General features: G+C 56.4%; 1 protein-coding gene across 1 annotated transcript in view; it reads left to right on the top strand.

Annotated features, from left to right (window-relative positions):
* LOC139264777 (casein kinase II subunit alpha) overlaps positions 1 to 20,828 on the top strand; it is a 101,205-nt gene that overhangs the window by 37,083 nt on the left and 43,294 nt on the right. Inside the window, exons 2-4 of the mRNA XM_070881896.1 lie at positions 10,533 to 10,682; positions 17,836 to 17,975; positions 20,713 to 20,825. Of these exons, the coding sequence (XP_070737997.1) occupies positions 17,876 to 17,975; positions 20,713 to 20,825 (213 nt within the window). The 5' untranslated portion in view covers positions 10,533 to 10,682; positions 17,836 to 17,875. The remainder of the gene's footprint in view (positions 1 to 10,532; positions 10,683 to 17,835; positions 17,976 to 20,712; positions 20,826 to 20,828) is intronic.

Here is a 20,828-nt window from a genome sequence, read left to right on the forward strand (position 1 = left end):
GCCTCGCCCTCGCTCTGCCTCGCCCTCGCTCTGCCTCTCCCTCGCCCTCGCTCTGCCTCTCCCTCGCTCTGCCTCTCCCTCGCTCTGCCTCTCCCTCGCTCTGCCTCTCCCTCGCTCTGCCTCTCCCTCGCTCTGCCTCTCCCTCGCTCTGCCTCTCCCTCGCTCTGCCTCTCCCTCGCTCTGCCTCTCCCTCGCTCTGCCTCTCCCTCGCTCTGCCTCTCCCTCGCACTGCCTCTCCCTCGCACTGCCTCTCCCTCGCTCTGCCTCTCCCTCGCTCTGCCTCTCCCTCGCTCTGCCTCTCCCTCGCTCTGCCTCTCCCTCGCTCTGCCTCTCCCTCGCTCTGCCTCGCCCTCGCTCTCCCTCGCCCTCGCCCTGCCTCTCCCTCGCCCTGCCTCTCCCTCGCCCTGCCTCTCCCTCGCCCTCGCCCTGCCTCTCCCTCGCCCTCGCCCTGCCTCGCCCTCGCCCTCGCCCTGCCTCTCCCTCGCCCTCGCCCTGCCTCTCCCTCGCCCTCGCCCTGCCTCTCCCTCGCCCTCGCCCTGCCTCTCCCTCGCCCTCGCCCTGCCTCTCCCTCGCCCTCGCCCTGCCTCTCCCTCGCCCTCGCCCTGCCTCTCCCTCGCCCTCGCCCTGCCTCTCCCTCGCCCTCGCCCTGCCTCTCCCTCTCCCTCGCCCTGCCTCTCCCTCGCCCTGCCTCTCCCTCGCCCTGCCTCTCCCTCGCCCTCGCCCTGCCTCTCCCTCGCCCTCGCCCTGCCTCTCCCTCTCCCTCGCCCTGCCTCTCCCTCGCCCTGCCTCTCCCTCGCCCTCGCCCTGCCTCTCCCTCGCCCTCGCCCTGCCTCTCCCTCGCCCTCGCCCTGCCTCTCCCTCGCCCTCGCCCTGCCTCTCCCTCGCCCTCGCCCTGCCTCTCCCTCGCCCTCGCCCTGCCTCTCCCTCGCCCTCGCCCTGCCTCTCCCTCGCCCTCGCCCTGCCTCTCCCTCGCCCTCGCCCCTCCCTCGCCCTCGCCCTCGCCTCTCCCTCGCCCTCGCCCTGCCTCTCCCTCGCCCTCGCCCTGCCTCTCCCTCGCCCTCGCACTGCCTCTCCCTCGCCCTCGCACTGCCTCTCCCTCGCCCTCGCACTGCCTCTCCCTCGCCCTCGCACTGCCTCTCCCTCGCCCTCGCTCTGCCTCTCCCTCGCCCTCGCTCTGCCTCTCCCTCGCCCTCGCTCTGCCTCTCCCTCGCCCTCGCTCTGCCTCTCCCTCTCCCTCGCTCTGCCTCTCCCTCGCTCTGCCTCTCCCTCGCCCTCGCTCTGCCTCTCCTTCGCTCTGCCTCTCCCTCTCCCTCGCTCTGCCTCTCCCTCGCTCTCCCTCTCCCTCTCCCTCGCCCTCGCTCTGCCTCGCCCTCGCTCTGCCTCGCCCTCGCTCTGCCTCGCCCTCGCTCTGCCTCTCCCTCGCCCTCGCTCTGCCTCTCCCTCGCCCTCGCTCTGCCTCTCCCTCGCCCTCGCTCTGCCTCTCCCTCGCCCTCGCTCTGCCTCTCCCTCGCCCTCGCTCTGCCTCTCCCTCGCCCTCGCTCTGCCTCTCCCTCGCCCTCGCTCTGCCTCTCCCTCGCCCTCGCTCTGCCTCTCCCTCGCCCTCGCTCTGCCTCTCCCTCGCCCTCGCTCTGCCTCTCCCTCGCCCTCGCTCTGCCTCTCCCTCGCCCTCGCTCTGCCTCTCCCTCGCCCTCGCTCTGCCTCTCCCTCGCCCTCGCTCTGCCTCTCCCTCGCCCTCGCTCTGCCTCTCCCTTGCCCTGCCTCTCCCTCGCCCTCGCCCTGCCTCTCCCTCGCCCTCGCCCTGCCTCTCCCTCGCCCTCGCCCTGCCTCTCCCTCGCCCTCGCCCTGCCTCTCCCTCGCCCTCGCCCTGCCTCTCCCTCGCCCTCGCCCTGCCTCTCCCTCGCCCTCGCCCTGCCTCTCCCTCGCCCTCGCCCTGCCTCTCCCTCGCCCTCGCCCTGCCTCTCCCTCGCCCTCGCCCTGCCTCTCCCTCGCCCTCGCCCTGCCTCTCCCTCGCCCTCGCCCTGCCTCTCCCTCGCCCTCGCTCTCCCTCGCTCTGCCTCTCCCTCTCCCTCGCTCTGCCTCTCCCTCGCTCTGCCTCTCCCTCGCCCTCGCTCTGCTTCTCCCTCGCCCTCGCTCTGCCTCTCCCTCGCCCTCGCTCTGCCTCTCCCTCGCCCTCGCTCTGCCTCTCCCTCGCTCTGCCTCGCCCTCGCCCTCGCTCTGCCTCGCCCTCGCTCTGCCTCTCCCTCGCCCTCGCTCTGCCTCGCCCTCGCTCTGCCTCGCCCTCGCTCTGCCTCGCCCTCGCTCTGCCTCGCCCTCGCTCTGCCTCGCCCTCGCTCTGCCTCGCCCTCGCTCTGCCTCGCCCTCGCTCTGCCTCGCCCTCGCTCTGCCTCGCCCTCGCTCTGCCTCGCCCTCGCTCTGCCTCGCCCTCGCTCTGCCTCGCCCTCGCTCTGCCTCGCCCTCGCTCTGCCTCGCCCTCGCTCTGCCTCGCCCTCGCTCTGCCTCGCCCTCGCTCTGCCTCGCCCTCGCTCTGCCTCGCCCTCGCTCTGCCTCGCCCTCGCTCTGCCTCGCCCTCGCTCTGCCTCGCCCTCGCTCTGCCTCGCCCTCGCTCTGCCTCGCCCTCGCTCTGCCTCGCCCTCGCTCTGCCTCGCCCTCGCTCTGCCTCGCCCTCGCTCTGCCTCGCCCTCGCTCTGCCTCGCCCTCGCTCTGCCTCGCCCTCGCTCTGCCTCGCCCTCGCTCTGCCTCTCCCTCGCCCTCGCTCTGCCTCTCCCTCGCCCTCGCTCTGCCTCTCCCTCGCCCTCGCTCTGCCTCTCCCTCGCTCTGCCTCTCCCTCGCTCTGCCTCTCCCTCGCTCTGCCTCTCCCTCGCTCTGCCTCTCCCTCGCTCTGCCTCTCCCTCGCTCTGCCTCTCCCTCGCTCTGCCTCTCCCTCGCTCTGCCTCTCCCTCGCTCTGCCTCTCCCTCGCTCTGCCTCTCCCTCGCTCTGCCTCTCCCTCGCACTGCCTCTCCCTCGCACTGCCTCTCCCTCGCTCTGCCTCTCCCTCGCTCTGCCTCTCCCTCGCTCTGCCTCTCCCTCGCTCTGCCTCTCCCTCGCTCTGCCTCGCCCTCGCCCTGCCTCTCCCTCGCCCTGCCTCTCCCTCGCCCTGCCTCTCCCTCGCCCTCGCCCTGCCTCTCCCTCGCCCTCGCCCTGCCTCTCCCTCGCCCTCCGCCCTGCCTCGCCCTCGCCCTCGCCCTGCCTCTCCCTCGCCCTCGCCCTGCCTCTCCCTCGCCCTCGCCCTGCCTCTCCCTCGCCCTCGCCCTGCCTCTCCCTCGCCCTCGCCCTGCCTCTCCCTCGCCCTCGCCCTGCCTCTCCCTCGCCCTCGCCCTGCCTCTCCCTCGCCCTCGCCCTGCCTCTCCCTCTCCCTCGCCCTGCCTCTCCCTGCCCTGCCTCTCCCTCGCCCTGCCTCTCCCTCGCCCTGCCTCTCCCTCGCCCTCGCCCTGCCTCTCCCTCGCCCTCGCCCTGCCTCTCCCTCTCCCTCGCCCTGCCTCTCCCTCGCCCTGCCTCTCCCTCGCCCTCGCCCTGCCTCTCCCTCGCCCTCGCCCTGCCTCTCCCTCGCCCTCGCCCTGCCTCTCCCTCGCCCTCGCCCTGCCTCTCCCTCGCCCTCGCCCTGCCTCTCCCTCGCCCTCGCCCTGCCTCTCCCTCGCCCTCGCCCTGCCTCTCCCTCGCCCTCGCCCTGCCTCTCCCTCGCCCTCGCCCTGCCTCTCCCTCGCCCTGCCTCTCCCTCGCCCTCGCCCTGCCTCTCCCTCGCCCTGCCTCTCCCTCGCCCTGCCTCTCCCTCGCCCTGCCTCTCCCTCGCCCTGCCTCTCCCTCGCCCTGCCTCTCCCTCGCCCTGCCTCTCCCTCGCCCTGCCTCTCCCTCGCCCTGCCTCTCCCTCGCCCTGCCTCTCCCTCGCCCTGCCTCTCCCTCGCCCTGCCTCTCCCTCGCCCTGCCTCTCCCTCGCCCTGCCTCTCCCTCGCCCTGCCTCTCCCTCGCCCTGCCTCTCCCTCGCCCTGCCTCTCCCTCGCCCTGCCTCTCCCTCGCCCTGCCTCTCCCTCGCCCTGCCTCTCCCTCGCCCTGCCTCTCCCTCGCCCTGCCTCTCCCTCGCCCTGCCTCTCCCTCGCCCTGCCTCTCCCTCGCCCTGCCTCTCCCTCGCCCTGCCTCTCCCTCGCCCTGCCTCTCCCTCGCCCTGCCTCTCCCTCGCCCTGCCTCTCCCTCGCCCTGCCTCTCCCTCGCCCTGCCTCTCCCTCGCCCTGCCTCTCCCTCGCCCTGCCTCTCCCTCGCCCTGCCTCTCCCTCGCCCTGCCTCTCCCTCGCCCTGCCTCTCCCTCGCCCTGCCTCTCCCTCGCCCTGCCTCTCCCTCGCCCTGCCTCTCCCTCGCCCTGCCTCTCCCTCGCCCTGCCTCTCCCTCGCCCTGCCTCTCCCTCGCCCTGCCTCTCCCTCGCCCTGCCTCTCCCTCGCCCTGCCTCTCCCTCGCCCTGCCTCTCCCTCGCCCTGCCTCTCCCTCGCCCTGCCTCTCCCTCGCCCTGCCTCTCCCTCGCCCTGCCTCTCCCTCGCCCTGCCTCTCCCTCGCCCTGCCTCTCCCTCGCCCTGCCTCTCCCTCGCCCTGCCTCTCCCTCGCCCTGCCTCTCCCTCGCCCTGCCTCTCCCTCGCCCTGCCTCTCCCTCGCCCTGCCTCTCCCTCGCCCTGCCTCTCCCTCGCCCTGCCTCTCCCTCGCCCTGCCTCTCCCTCGCCCTGCCTCTCCCTCGCCCTGCCTCTCCCTCGCCCTGCCTCTCCCTCGCCCTGCCTCTCCCTCGCCCTGCCTCTCCCTCGCCCTGCCTCTCCCTCGCCCTGCCTCTCCCTCGCCCTGCCTCTCCCTCGCCCTGCCTCTCCCTCGCCCTGCCTCTCCCTCGCCCTGCCTCTCCCTCTCCCTCGCCCTGCCTCTCCCTCGCCCTGCCCTCGCTCTGCCTCTCCCTCGCCCTGCGTGTGTCTCTCAATTCTGGCGGAGAAATGCCACAAAACGTCCCCATTGGAAGAAGTTTTGTGCCATTTCTGGGTAACCCCGTCAATGGCCAGAACAAAAGAAAGTCCGGCCACACGTATTTTATTTTATTCATTCTCAGGATGTGGGCATCGCTGGCAGTGCTAACATTTACCCTCATCCCTAGTTGCCCTGTGTTGACATGATTGAGGGGCTTGCTTAGGTCACTTCAGTTAAGAGTTAACCACGCTAGTACAGGACTGAAGTCACATATAGACCAGACCAGGTGAGGACAGCAGTTTCCTTAAGGGTTATCGTAAATAACTTGCATTTATATAGCGATTTTCATGGCCTCGGGAACGTCAAAGTGCTTTATAACTTTTAAAGCGTAGTCACTTTGCACACAACAAGGTCTCAAAAACTGCAATGAGATAAATGACCAGATAATTTGTTTGAGGGATAATTATTGTCCAGGACACCGGGGAGAACCGCTGACACTTGGTGTCATTAGTGAACCACTAGGGTTTTTACGAGTCTGGTAGTTTACCTGGTCACTTTTACCGGTACCATTTGCCAACCGCCTTGGTGAGATTTCATAGACTGGTACAGCAGGAGGCCATTCAGCCCATCGTGCCTGTACCGGCTCTTTGAAAGAGATGTTCAATTAGTCCCACTCGCCCGCTCTCCCCAGCCTCGCAATTTTTTCTTCCTTTTTAAGTGATGTTACCATTGAATCTGCTTCCACCGCCCTTTCAGGCAGTGAATTTCAGATCATAACAACTCGCTGTGTAAAAAAAAAAAAAAAATTCTCCTCCCCTCCAGCCTGGCTTTTTCGCCAATTATTTTAAACTGTAACCTCTGGTTACCAAGTCTCCTGCCACTGGAAACACTTTCTCCTTATTTATTCTATCAAAACTCCTCATAATTTTGAACAACGCCATTAAATCTCCTCTTAACCTTCTCTACTCCAAGGAGAATAAGCCCAGCTTCTCCAGTCTCCACATAACTGAAGTCCCTCATCCCTGGAACCATTCCAGTAAATCTCCTCTGCATCCTCTCTAAGGTCTTGAAATCCTTCCTAAAGTTATATAAATGGGACATGAATTATTTGGGGGGGGGGGGGGGCAAAGAAGAGAGGGTCCTGGCTAATATTTATCTGTCAACTAACATCATTAAAAAAAAACCCAGATCATCTGGTCCTTTATCTTACTGCTGTTTGTAGAAGCTTGCTGTGCGCAAATTGGCTCGCTCGTTTCCTACATTACAAAGGTGACTACATTTCAAAAGTACGTCATTGGCTGTAAAGCACTTTGGGATGCTCTGAGGATGTAAAGGGTGCTATATAAATCAAGTTCTTAAACTGTTGAAAGATGTTTTGAAGTTGGATGTATTTTGATTTATAGAAGGTAGATTTTGAGGTGTGTGAAGTGGCGATGGCCCAAAGTACCAAGCTTACACCATAGTGGGACACATCGTTGTGCCAGGCGGTTCCCACAGGATGGTGTTGGCCAGTTGATGGAGCTGCCTGTTGACTCGGTCCCCTGTTTATAGCCTATGGCACCTCTAAACACTGAGCATTGTCCGTAGCTCAGCACCTCCCATCCTTCTCCGTGTGTCGTTGTGGAATCAAGCCCCAAGTGGTCTGCATTCGTTTTGATTCCTATCTTTAAAAAGAAAGACTTGCATTTGCGTGGCGCCTTTCATGACCTCAGGATGTTCAATAGTGCTTTACAGAAAATTAAGTACTTTAAAAAAAATATATATATATTCACTGTTGTAATGTAGTAAACGCGGCAGCAAGCAGCAATGTGATAATGACTAGATTATCTGTTTTTGTTATGTTGGCTGAGGGATAAATATTGGCCCCAGGACACCGAGGAGAACGCCCTTGCTTTTCGAAATAATGCCGCGGGATCTTTTATGTTCACCGGAGAGGGCAGACGGGGCCTCGGTTTAACGTCTCATTCGAAAAACATCACCTCCAACAGTGCAGCACTCCCTCGGCACTGCACTGGAGTGTCAGCCTATTTTTTGTGCTCAAGTCCCTGGAGTGGGACTTGAACCCACAACCTTCTGACTCGGGCAAGGGTGCTACCCACTGAACCACAGCTGACATCTCTGGTCCACCACAATCCAAAACTATTGAGCAAGTTTCTCGCTTCCATCCACCCATGACAGCAATCGTAAACTTACCTTTTACCATCCAGTTTGTGTCACATCTCCCCTTGTGCAGCAGTTATGGTTTAGCTTGAAATAATGCTCTCAATTATCCCTTTTCTGTTCACTTCATACTTTGTAGCCCGTCAGGAAGCGGCAGTCTGCTCTGTTGAAAATTGAAATGTAGAACTATTTAATGTAAAGATTCAACATTTTCACTGAAGGACATTCAGGTGTACATAGAAACATAGAAAATAGGTGCAGGAGTAGGCCATTCGGCCCTTCGAGCCTGCACCACCATTCAATAAGATCATGGCTGATCATGCAACTTCAGTACCCCATTTCTGCTTTCTCTCCATACCCCCTGATCCCTTTAGACGTAAGGGCCACATCTAACTCCCTTTTGAATATATCTAACGAATTGGCCTCAACAACTCTCTGCGGTAGAGAATTTCACAGGTTCACAATTCTCTGAGTGAAGAAGTTTCTCCTCATCTTGGTCCTAAATGGCTTACCCCTTAACCTTAGACTGTGACCCCTGGTTCTGGACTTCCCCAACATCGGGAGCATTCTTGCTGCATCTAACCTGTCCAGTCCCGTCAGAATTTTATATGTTTCTATGAGATCCCCTCTCATCCTTCTAAATTCCAGTGAATACAGGCCCAGTTGATCCAGTCTCTCCTCATATGTCAGTCCTGCCATCCTGGGAATCAGTCTGGTGAACCTTCGCTGCACTCCCTCAATAGCAAGAACGTCCTTCCTCAGACTAGGAGGCAGCATAATCCGGAGGTAGGCGTTCAAATCCCACCCCTGCAGCTGTGAAATTTTAATTCAGTTAATTAAATCAGTCTTGAATTTAAAAAAGCTAGTAATCAGTTATGGTGACTATGAAACAAGCAGGTTGTGGTAAAAACCCATCCGCTTCAATAATATCCTTTTAGTGAAAGAAAACAACCTGGCTTACCTTTGGACCCACCGTCCTTCTAGTCTGGCCTATATCTGACTCCAGACCCACAGCAATGACTCTTAACTGGCCTCGCAAGCCATTAATGTATCAAAACTGTAAAAAAGAAATACTATAATAAGAATAAAACTGGGCGGAACACCCAGCATTGACCAAACAGCACTGTGGGAGTACCTTCACCACACGGACTGCAGCAGTTCAAGAAGGTGGCTCAGCACCATCACCTCCAGGGCAATTGGGGATGGGCAATAAATGCTGGCTTTGCCGATGCTTGAATAAATAAATAAAAATTCCGCGAAATACACGGGTAGTTTGTTCCCTCTCGGACTTTTGTTTCACAGATGCGAGTGGGGGGGATGTTAGCTATACCCACAGCATCCGTTCTAAAGTCCCACATAACCACTCTGTTTTCATGTGTCATAGACTTTAGAATCAGGGCCATTGTTGAGCTGTCTGCTTTTGCTTTGAACTATAGGTCTGCGTTGGCTGATTTTCCAGGATTATATCTAGTGTGTGTGTGTGTGTGTGTGTGTGTGTGTTAAAGGGGTGAGGTGAGAAAGAGATGGTGGTGATCTCTGCAAAGGTCATGAGCTGGTCCTTTTTCAGCTTGCTTGTGTTGCATGCCCCGTCATCCTTGCCCCCGTAGCCACAGCTCGTGTGTGTGGCCCTCTATTTTTAGTTTTCCCCATGAGTGGAAACATCCTCTCTGCATCCACCTTGTCGAGCCCCCTCATAATCTTATATGTTTCAATAAGATCACCTCTCATTCTTCTGAACTCCAATGTGTAGAGACTCCACCTATCTTCATAAGTCAACCCCCTCATCTCCAGAATCAACCTAATGAACCTTCCTTAAATACGGAGACCAGAACTGTACGCAGTACTCCAGGTGTGGCCCTACCAATACCCTGTACAGTTGCAGCAGGACTTCTCTGCTATACTGCACTATTTATGCCCAGTCGAGTAGAGGCCAGGTTAAGCCCAAAAGAACAGGCGAGTAATTTGCCTGCGTCCCAAACAAACGCTTCTAACGAGGGGTCATCGACCGGAAACGTTGACTCTCTCTCTCTCCACAGATGCTGCCTGACCCACTGAGCGTTTCCAGCAGTTTCTGTTTTTATTTCAGATTTCCAGCATTTTGCTTTTGTATTGGGGAAATGCTTCTTACTTGGATATGGACTAGATGTTTGCAGGACTGCCTGGGTCAGCAATTCTGCCTGTTGGGAGTGAATGGGATGGAGTGTGTCGGGTTGGAATTCTGCCTGTTGGGAGTGAGTGGGCAGGAGTGTGTCTGGTTGCAATTCTGCCTGTTGGGAGTGAATGGGATGGAGTGTGTCGGGTTGGAATTCAGCCTGTTTGGAGTGAATGGGATGGAGTGTGTCTGGTTGGAATTGTGCCTCTTGGGAGTGAATGGGAAGGAGTGTGTCGGGTTGGAATTGTGCCTGTTGGGAGTGAATGGGATGGAGTGTGTCTGGTTGCAATTCTGTCTGTTGGGAGTGAGTGGGAAGGAGTGTGTCTGGTTGCAATTCTGCCTGTTGGGAGTGAGTGGGAAGGAGTGTGTCTGGTTGCAATTCTGCCTGTTGGGAGTGAATGGGATGGAGTGTGTCTGGTTGCAATTCTGCCTGTTGGGAGTGAGTGGGAAGGAGTGTGTCTGGTTGCAATTCTGTCTGTTGGGAGTGAGTGGGAAAGAGTGTGTCTGGTTGCAATTCTGCCTGTTGGGAGTGAATGGGATGGAGTGTGTCGGGTTGGAATTCTGTCTGTTGGGAGTGAATGGGTTGGAGTGTATCTGGTTGCAATTCTGCCTGTTGGGAGTGAATGGGAAGGAGTGTGTCTGCTTGGAATTCAGCCTGTTGGGAGTGAATGGGATGGAGTGTGTCTGCTTGGAATTCAGCCTGTTGGGAGTGAATGGGATGGAGTGTGTCTGCTTGGAATTCAGCCTGTTGGGAGTGAATGGGTTGGAGTGTATCTGGTTGCAATTCTGCCTGTTGGGAGTGAATGGGAAGGAGTGTGTCTGGTTGGAATTGTGCTTTGATGGCTGTTAAAAGTCTTGCATTTCTATAGCGCCTTTGACAATCTCTATGCCAATGAAGTACTTTTGAAGTGTAGTCACTGTTGTAATGTGGGAAACTCGGCAGCCAATTTGCACACAGCAAGCTCCCAAGAACAACAATGTGATAACCAGATCATCTCTTTTGAGATGTTGGTTGAGGGATAAATATTGGCCAGGGCACTGGGAGAACTCCCTGCTCTTCTTTGAATAGTGCCAGGGGATCTTTTCAGTCGAGCTGAGTGTGCGAGGGAGGACATGGCTTGTCTCTATCACTTCAGGAGCGTTGACGGTCTGATTGCAAACACTTTCCATGATATAAATGTCATGCTGAAATGCAAGAAATAATCTTCGAGTGACAAGTTCATTCAATAAATGTTCTTTATTGCTCCCTCTTAGGTTTCAGCAAAACCAAGAATATTTCCCATTCATCGCCCTGCTGTCCTGAGAAGGTGATGGTGGGTCACCTTCTTGAAGCGTAGCTTGCTAAGAGGATATCAGCAGTCAGCCACGTACTGAGGACTGCAGTCACGGGTGGATCAGAAACGGGTAGGAGTCATTTTTCTTTTGCCAAACCATCGGTTTACCAGATTTAGCGAATTCCGTTGCACACCTTGACATGTGGGATTTGAGCACCCGGTCTCTGGGTTGCTGTTTCAGTCCCACAGCCGGGATACTGCGGTAACAAGTTGGGGGCAGGTTGCCTGTCTGTCCTCTGTTCTGAGGTACAGGGTGACGATTCGACTTGGCAAGAGATCTGAAAATGAATCTGCCCACAATGCTGCTGAAATCTCATACAACATATTGATCCATTAGGACGGGCACAGTCATCGGGTTCACTCCCAGGCACCCATCTTCCTGACAGCTTGGTAGTAACGTTCTGGATATTGCTTTGTGAGCCTGCCCATTTCTATTTCTCAGTCCTGGTTTATAGCGTGCTGTTCTATTACAGGTGCTGGTTTATAAGAATTAGGAGCAGGAGTAGGCCAATTGGCAGTACTGAGGGAGTGCGCACTGTCGGAGGGTCAGTAGTGAGGGAGTGCTGCACTGTTGGAGGGTCAGTACTGAGGGAGTGCTGCACTGTTGGAGGGGCAGTACTGAGGGAGTGCTGCACTGTCGGAGGGGCAGTGCTGCACTGTTGGAGGGGCAGTACTGAGGGAGTGCTGCACTGTCGGAGGGTCAGTACTGAGGGAGTGCGCACTGTCGGAGGTGCAGTACTGAGAAAGTGCGCACTGTCGGAGGGGCAGTACTGAGGGACGCTGCAGTGTCGGAGGGGCAGTACTGAGGGAGCGCTGCAGTGTCGGAGGGGCAGTGCTGAGGGAGAGCTGCACTGTTGGAAGTGCAGTACTGAGGGAGCGCTGCACTGTCGGAGGGGCAGTACTGAGGGAGCGCTGCACTGTCGGAGGGGCAGTACTGAGGGAGCGCTGCAGTGTCGGATGGGCAGTACTGAGGGAGCGCTGCAGTGTTGGAGGGGCAGTACTGAGGGAGCGCTGCAGTGTCAGATGGGCAGTACTGAGGGAGCGCTGCAGTGTCGGAGGGGCAGTACTGAGGGAGCGCTGCAGTGTCGGATGGGCAGTACTGAGGGAGCGCTGCAGTGTCAGATGGGCAGTACTGAGGGAGCGCTGCAGTGTCGGAGGGGCAGTACTGAGGGAGCGCTGCAGTGTCAGATGGGCAGTACTGAGGGAGCGCTGCAGTGTCGGAGGGGCAGTACTGAGGGAGCGCTGCAGTGTCGGATGGGCAGTACTGAGGGAGCGCTGCAGTGTCGGAGGGGCAGTACTGAGGGAGCGCTGCAGTGTCAGCGCTGCAGTGTCGGAGGGGCAGTACTGAGGGAGCGCTGCAGTGTCGGAGCGGCAGTACTGAGGGAGCGCTGCAGTATCGGAGGGGCAGTACTGAGGGAGAGCTGCACTGATTGAGGGTCTGTAGATGGTAACAAATGTTATCGCACAGCTTTTCTGGTGACCTTAGCCAGTCCACTTCCGTAGGAAGGGAATGAAAAATGCGGTGGGCGAGGTCTCTTTTGAATCTTTTATTTATATCAACAGTGTTCTGAATTAAATTTTGGAAAAGTCCTTGGCTGCAACTTCAATTTTCTGCTCACTTGACTCTTTTCAGTGGCAATAAATGTGAGAAAATTTGTTTGCAAATTTAGCCGTCTCACAGTTTGAGCAATGAACACTCTTTCCCCCCAGAGGCTGTGGATGTTGGAGGCCAATTGAAATTTTCCAGTGAGATTGATTTTGTTTGGTAACGGTATCGCGGGACATGGAGCAAAGGTGAAGTACTGATTAGCTGTGATCTGATTGAATGGCGGAACAGGCTCGATGGGCTGAACACCTCTGCTCCTATGAATTAAGTAAGATGAGCTAAGTGGCCTTGCTGATCTGTGACACCCTTTTCAGATTTTGCAGATGGAGTATAATGTTGGAAAGTGTGAGGTCATGCAGTATGGCAGAAAAAAAATCAAAGAGCAAGTTATTATTTAAATGGAGAAAGATTGCAAAGTGCTGCAGTACTTCGGGACCTGGGGGTACTTGTGCATTAAACACAAAAGGTTAGTATGCAGGTACAGCAAGTGATCAGGAAGGCTAATGGAATCTTTGCCTTTATTGCAAAGGGGATGGCATATAAAAGCAGGGAAGTCTTGCTACAGCTATATAGGGTATTGGTGAGGCCACACCTGGAATACTGCGTACAGTTTTGGTTTCCATATTTACGAAAGGATATACTTGCTTTGGAGGCAGTTCAGAGAAGGTTCACTAGGTTGATTCCGGAGATGAGGGGGTTGACTTATGAGGAAAGGTTGAGTAGGTTGAGCCTCTACTCATTGGAATTCAGAAGAATGAGAGGCGATCTTATTGAAACGTATAAGATTATGAGGGGGCTTGACAAGGTGGATGCAGAGAGAATGTTTCCACAGATGGAGGAGACTGGAACTAGAGGGCATGATCTTGAGGGCAGAATAAGGGGCCGCCCATTTAAAACAGAGATGGGGAGAAATTTCTTCTGAGGGTTGTGAATCTGGAATTCGCTGCCTCAGAGAGCTGTGGAAGCTGGGACATTGAATAAATTTAAGACAGAAATAGACAGTTTCTTAAACGATAAGGGGTTATGGGGAGCGGGCGGGGAAGTGGAGCTGAGTCCATGATCAGATCAGCCATGATCGTATTAAATGGCGGAGCAGGCTCGAGGGGCCAAATGGCCGCCTCCTGCTCCTATTTCTTATGTTCTTATTTAAGACCATTTCCCCGAGGTGGAACTGGTGTGTCAGTGCCCTGTCTTAAGGATCCTTTTGTTAAACCCAGGATGGGACAACTCCTGTCATGTGGTCAGAGGCAGTATGAGCAGTTGCATAGCTATTAATGTGGTGGGAGCTATTGAGGGAGAAATTCAGTTTGCCGTCTCATGCACCATGCTTGACATTTTGAGGTGTTCCAAAAGCAAAAGTATGCCTTTTGGCCCTTCGAGCCTGCTCCGCCATTTGCCATAGACTAGATCGGTTTAGTGCTGTTGTGATCAAAGGCTGCATCAGTTCTTGGCAACGATAGGACGAAACTATGACTTGATACAGTTTTGGGAACGTTGAGTTGGGCAGAAATAGACTTTGATGTGGTTAGTTGATATGCACAGTTATTTGCAAATGCTGCTGTGGAACGCACTCTCACAAACCATGTTTGGCCACTTTGCAATTATGTTTCACATCACGAGTGTAAAACATTTCGCCCCCGTGAATTGTTTTTCTTCAAATGTCAAAAGTTTTACAAGGGACAATTCCCTCAACGTCCATCCCATAATACATGGCACAGCAGAGCGATAAAATCAGGTGACTGTTACACCATTTGTTCTTGATCCAGTTTTGCAGCAGGAATCTCGTATCTCACCGGAGCAGGGAGTACACTTCACCTCTGTGTACAGAATTGGCTAAATAGATTAAAGGCTAAGTGGCAGACATTTAAGGAGATATTTCATAACTCTCAGTAAAGATATATTCCAATGTGAAAGAAAGCCTCTAAGAGAAGAATGAACCATCTGCGGTTAACTAAGGAAGTTAAGGATAGTATCAAATTGAAAACAAAGGCATACAATGTTGTGAAGATTAGTGGTAGACCAGAGGGTTGGGAAATTTTTAGAAACCAGCAAAGGGCGATTTAAAAAAAAAAAATGAGTGAAGATTGTTTGAGAGTAAACTAACAAGAAATATAAAAACAGACAGTAAGAGCTTCTACAGGTATATAAAAAGGAAGAAATTAGCTCAAGTAAATATTGGTCCCTTAGAGGATGAGTCTGGGGAATTAATAATGGGAAACATGGAAATGGCAGAGACTTTGAACAAGTATTTTGTATTGCTCTTCACGGAAGAAGACACTAAAAGCGTCTCAATAATAGATAATCAAGGGGCTATTGGGAGGGAGGAACTTAAAACAATCACTATCACTAGAGAAAACGTACTAATGGGACTAAAGGTGGTCTAAAGCCCCTGGACCTGATGGCCTGCATCCTAGTGACTGCAGAGACATAGAAACATAGAAAATAGGTGCAGGAGTAGGCCATTCGGCCCTTCTAGCCTGCACTGCCATTCAATGAGTTCATGGCTGAACATGCAACTTCAGTACCTCATTCCTGCTTTCTCGCCATACCCCTTGATCCCCCTAGTACTAAGGACTTCATCTAACTCCTTTTTGAATATATTTAGTGAATTGGCCTCAACAACTTTCTGTGGTAGAGAATTCCACAGGTTCACTCTGGGTGAAGAAGTTCCTCCTCATCTCGGTCCTAAATGGCTTACCCCTTATCCTTAGACTGTGTCTCCTGGTTCTGGACTTCCCCAACATTGGGAACATTCTTCCTGCATCTAACCTGTCTAAGCCCGTCAGAATTTTAAACGTTTCTATGAAGTCCCCTCTCATTCTTCTGAACTCCAGTGAATACAAGCCCAGTTGATCCAGTCTTTCTTGACAGGTCAGTCCCGCCATCCCGGGAATCAGTCTGGTGAACCTTCGCTGCATTCCCTCAATAGCAAGAATGTCCTTCCTCAGGTTAGGAGACCAAAACTGTACACAATACTCCAGGTGTGGCCTCACCAAGGCCCTGTACAACTGTAGCAACACCTCCCTGCCCCTGTACTCAAATCCCCTCGCTATGAAGGCCAACATGCCATTTGCTTTCTTAACCGCCTGCTGTACCTGCATGCCAACCTTCAATGACTGATGTACCATGACACCCAGGTCTCTTTGCACCTCCCCTTTTCCTAATCTGTCACCATTCAGATAATAGTCTGTCTCTCTGTTTTTACCAACAAAGTGGATAACCTCACATTTATCCACATTATACTTCATCTGCCATGCATTTGCCCACTCACCTAACCTATCCAAGTCGCTCTGCAGCCTCATAGCATCCTCCTCGCAGCTCACACTGCCACCCAACTTAGTGTCATCTGCAAATTTGGAGATACTACATTTAATCCCCTCGTCTAAATCATTAATGTACAGTGTAAACAGCTGGGGCCCCAGCACAGAACCTTGCGGTACCTCACTAGTCACTGCCTGCCATTCTGAAAAGGATGACAATGGATGCATTGGCGGTATTCTACCAAAATTCTCTGGATTCTGGAGAGGTCCCAGCGCATTGGAAAACCGCAAATGTAATGCCCCTATTCAAGAAGCGAGGAAAACAGAAAGCAGGAAACTATAGACCAGTTAGCCTAACATCTGTCATTGGGAAAATGCTGGAGTCCATTATTAAGGAAGCAGTAGCAGGACATTTAGAAAAGCATAATACAATCAAGCAGCGTCAGCATGGTTTTATGAAAGGGAAATCATGTTTGACAAATTTGCTGGAGTTCTTTGAGGATGTAACGAACAGGGTGGATAAAGGAGAACCAGTGGATGTGGTGTATTTGGATTTCCAGAAGGCATTCGATAAGGTGCCACATAAAAGGTTACTGCACAAGATAAGAGCACATGGGGCTGGGGGTAATATATTAGCGTGGATAGAGGATTGGCTAACTAAGAAAACAGAGAGTCAGGATAAATGGATCATTTTCAGGTTGGCAAACTGTAAGTAGTGGGGTGCCACAGGGATCAGTGCTGGGACCTCAACTATTTACAATCTATATTAATGATTTGGATGAAGGGACCGAGTGTAATGTAGCCAAATTTTCTGATGATACAAAGGTGGGTGGGAAAGCAAATTATGAGGAGAACTCAAAAAATCTGCAAAGGGATATAGACAGGCTAAGTGAGTGAGCAAAAATTTGGCAGGTGGCGTATAAAGTGAGAAAATGTGAGGTTATCCACTTTGGTAGGAGGAATAAAAAAGCAAATTATAATTTAAATGGAGATAGATTACAAAGTGCTGCAGTACAGAAGGATCTGGGGGTCCTTTTACATGAAACACACAGTTAGTATGCAGGTAGGCAAATGGGATGTTGGCCTTTATTGCAAGGGGGATAGAGTATAAAAGCAGAGAAGTCCTGCTTCAACTGTACAGGGTATTGGTGAGGCTACACCTGGAGTACTGCATATAGTTTTGGTCTCCATATTTAAGGAAGGATATATTTGCATTGGTGGCTGTTCAGAGAAGGTTCACTAGGTTGATTCCTGAGATGAAGGGGTTGGCTAAAGTTAAAGAAAAGTTGAGCAGGTTGGGCCTATACTCACTGGAGTTTAGAAGAATGAGAGGTGATCTTATTGAAACGTATAAGATTCTAAGGGAGCAGGACAAGGTAGCTGCAGTGAGGAGGTTTCCCCTCGCGGGAGAATCTAGTACTAGGGGGCATAGTTTTAGAATTAGGGGTCGCCCATTTAAAACTGAGATGAGGAATTTCTTCTCTCAGGGGATCGTGAATCTGTGGAATTCTCTGCCCCAGACAGCTGTGGAGGCTGGGTCATTGAATATATTTAAGGTGGTGATGGATAGATTTTTGAACTATAAACGTGTCCAGGATTATGGGGAGCGGGCAGGGAAGTGGAGTTAAGGCCAAGATCAGATCAGCCATGATATTGATTGGTGGAGTATGCTTGAGGGGCCAAATGGCCTTGTCCTGCTCCTAATTCTTATGTTCGTATGTTTAGGAACTAAAAACACCAGTGTTCAATATTGAAATTAAGGAGTCAAAATAGAGGCGAAAGTCACTTGATTCGGTGCACACTGTACCTACCTGGGCACGCACTCTGACCCTGTGCCTGGATCTAATGTCAGACACACACAACTGCATTGACCCCGCTATCCCGAGTTATTCCACTCTTCACACAGAGAGTGGTGAGAATGTGGAACTCACTGCCACATGGAGTGCTTGATGGAGAGAGCATTGACACATTTCAGGGGAATAGAGGGACACGAGGACGGGGTGGGAAGGGTGGGAGGAGACTGGTGTGGCGTATAAACACCAGCGTGGGCCGTTTGGGCCGAAGTGCCACGAGAAGGTCTCGCAGCCTCCAGCGGGAGGCCTGCAGCACTGCACTACATATTGACTGACCTGAGTTCCTTCTGGTGGCCCTGGAGCTGGATCTAGTGCTGGACACACAAGGCTACCTTGACTCCCTCGTCTCAGGTTTCTCCACTACCTGTCTGTTTGAATATGTCGGCAAGTCCTTTTCAGGAAAGTTGCTCGTACCCAGCAGAGCAGGTGGAAAGCAAGATTCAGCTTCTGTAGGGCAACTGGTGTAACTGTAACGGCAACTTAACCCTTCACCTTGCATTGCAGGTAACGCAGGAAGTGGCCATTTCATCATCTCCAATAAGCCATGTCGGGACCAGTGCCGAGCAGGGCCCGAGTATACGCAGATGTTAACACACAGAGACCCCGCGAGTACTGGGACTATGAATCACATGTGGTCGAATGGGGTAAGCACATTGCTCTCTCTCCCCCTCTCTCTCTCGCACGGCGCCCCGCTCTCTCTCCCCCCGTCGCTCGCTCTCCCCCCTCGCTCTCTCCCCCCTCTCTCTCTCGCACGGCGCCCGCTCTCTCTCTCTCTCTCTCTCCCTCTCACTCTCCCCCTCTCTCTCTCGCACGGCGCCCGCTCTCTCTCTCTCTCTCTCTCTCCTCTCTCCTCTCTCTCTCTCCCCCTCTCTCTCTCCCCCCCCTCGCTCTCTCCCCCCTCGCTCTCCCTCCGCTCTCCCCCCCCCTCGCTCTCTTCCCCCCCTCGCTCTCTCCCCCCCTCGCTCTCTTCCCCCCCTCGCTCTCTTCCCCCCCTCGCTCTCTTCCCCCTCGCTTCTCCCTCGCTCTTCTTCCCCCTCGCTCTCTTCCCCCTCGCTCTCTTCCCCCCCCCCTCGCTCTCTTCCCCCCTCGCTCTCTTCGCTCTCTTCCCCCCTCGCTCTCTTCCCCCCTCGCTCTCTTCCCCCCCTCGCTCTCTTCCCCCCCTCGCTCTCTTCCCCCCCCTCGCTCTCTTCCCCCCCCTCGCTCTCTTCCCCCCCCTCGCTCTCTTCCCCCCCCTCGCTCTCTTCCCCCCCCTCGCTCTCTTCCCCCCCCTCGCTCTCTTCCCCCCCTCGCTCTCTTCCCCCCCCTCGCTCTCTTCCCCCCCCTCGCTCTCTTCCCCCCCCTCGCTCTCTTCCCCCCCCTCGCTCTCTTCCCCCCCCTCGCTCTCTTCCCCCCCTCGCTCTCTTCCCCCCCCTCGCTCTCTTCCCCCCCCTCGCTCTCCCCCCTCTCTCTCTCATTGCTCTTTCCCTTTCCTAGTGACAAAGACATGGATCAGAGTCTCGGGTAGGCTGAGGTGAGGGTGGAGGTTGGTTCAGGCGATCTTAGGGGGCGACGATATGGATTTGGAAGCTCAGCTCGTGTTCACAGTGAATTGGTTAAACATTTTTACACAATTTAATTCTCCCGATCCCTCGGTTATTCCCAGTCCACTTGTTATCCAGTGTCATTGACCTGTTGAGTAACTGGCTCAGAGCAAGTGAAGTTGAGTGATAACTCCTGGGCTCTCTCGCCTCTCCCCTGCCTCTCCCCCCTCCCCTCCCGCCGAACCCCCTCCCCTCCCCTCCCGCCGAACCCCCTCCCCTCCCCTCCCGCCGAACCCCCTCCCCTCCCCTCCCGCCGAACCCTCTCCCCTCCCCTCCCGCCGAACCCTCTCCCCTCCCCTCCCGCCGAACCCTCTCCCCTCCCCTCCCGCCGCACCCTCTCCCCTCCCGCCGCACCCTCTCCCCTCTCCCCTCCCGCCGAACCCTCTCCCCTCTCCCCTCCCGCCGAACCCTCTCCCCTCTCCCCTCCCGCCGAACCCTCTCCCCTCCCCTCCCGCCGAACCCTCTCCCCTCCCCTCCCGCCGAACCCTCTCCCCTCCCGCCGCACCCCCTCCCCTCCCCTCCCGCCGCACCCCCTCCCCTCCCCTCCCGCCGCACCCTCTCCCCTCCCCTCCCGCCGAACCCTCTCCCCTCCCGCCGCACCCCCTCCCCTCCCCTCCCGCCGCACCCTCTCCCCTCCCCTCCCGCCGCACCCCCTCCCCTCCCCTCCCGCCGAACCCTCTCCCCTCCCGCCGCACCCTCTCCCCTCCCCTCCCGCCGAACCCCCTCCCCTCCCGCCGAACCCCCTCCCCTCCCGCCGAACCCCCTCCCCTCCCGCCGAACCCCCTCCCCTCCCGCCGAACCCCCTCCCCTCCCGCCGAACCCCCTCCCCTCCCGCCGAACCCCCTCCCCTCCCGCCGAACCCCCTCCCCTCCCGCCGAACCCCCTCCCCTCCCGCCGAACCCCCTCCCCTCCCGCCGAACCCCCTCCCCTCCCGCCGAACCCCCTCCCCTCCCGCCGAACCCCCTCCCCTCCCGCCGAACCCCCTCCCCTCCCGCCGAACCCCCTCCCCTCCCGCCGAACCCCCTCCCCTCCCGCCGAACCCCCTCCCCTCCCGCCGAACCCCCTCCCCTCCCGCCGAACCCCCTCCCCTCCCGCCGAACCCCCTCCCCTCCCGCCGAACCCCCTCCCCTCCCGCCGAACCCCCTCCCCTCCCGCCGAACCCTCTCCCCTCCCCTCCCCTCCCGCCGAACCCCCTCCCCTCCCGCCGAACCCCCTCCCCTCCCGCCGAACCCCCTCCCCTCCCGCCGAACCCCCTCCCCTCCCGCCGAACCCCCTCCCCTCCCGCCGAACCCCCTCCCCTCCCGCCGAACCCCCTCCCCTCCCGCCGAACCCCCTCCCCTCCCGCCGAACCCCCTCCCCTCCCGCCGCACCCCCTCCCCTCCCCTCCCGCCGAACCCTCTCCCCTCTCCCCTCCCGCCGCACCCTCTCCCCTCCCCTCCCGCCGAACCCCTCCCCTCCCGCCGAACCCTCTCCCCTCTCCCATCTCGCCGCACCCCCTCCCCTCCCCTCCCGCCGCACCCCCTCCCCTCCCCTCCCGCCGAACCCTCTCCCCTCCCCTCCCGCCGCACCCCCTCCCCTCCCCTCCCGCCGAACCCTCTCCCCTCCCGCCGAACCCTCTCCCCTCCCCTGCCGCCGAACCCTCTCCCCTCCTGCCGAACCCTCTCCCCTCCCCTCCAGCCGACCCGTGTGTTGGAACCAGAGAGGAGAAAGTGGTTCTGAAGTGGCCTCACGCAGTGACCTGCCATTGCTGGCTCAGTATGCTTGTTCAAGCATTGCTATCAATAGTTTGTTTTCTCCCACAGCAATCAGGATGATTATCAGTTAGTTCGGAAATTAGGCCGTGGAAAATACAGCGAAGTCTTTGAAGCCATCAACATTACAAATAACGAGAAAGTAGTCGTCAAAATACTGAAGGTG

The sequence above is a fragment of the Pristiophorus japonicus genome, chromosome 5 (genome assembly GCF_044704955.1).
Source record: "Pristiophorus japonicus isolate sPriJap1 chromosome 5, sPriJap1.hap1, whole genome shotgun sequence".
In the NCBI taxonomy this organism is placed as follows: domain Eukaryota; kingdom Metazoa; phylum Chordata; class Chondrichthyes; family Pristiophoridae; genus Pristiophorus; species Pristiophorus japonicus.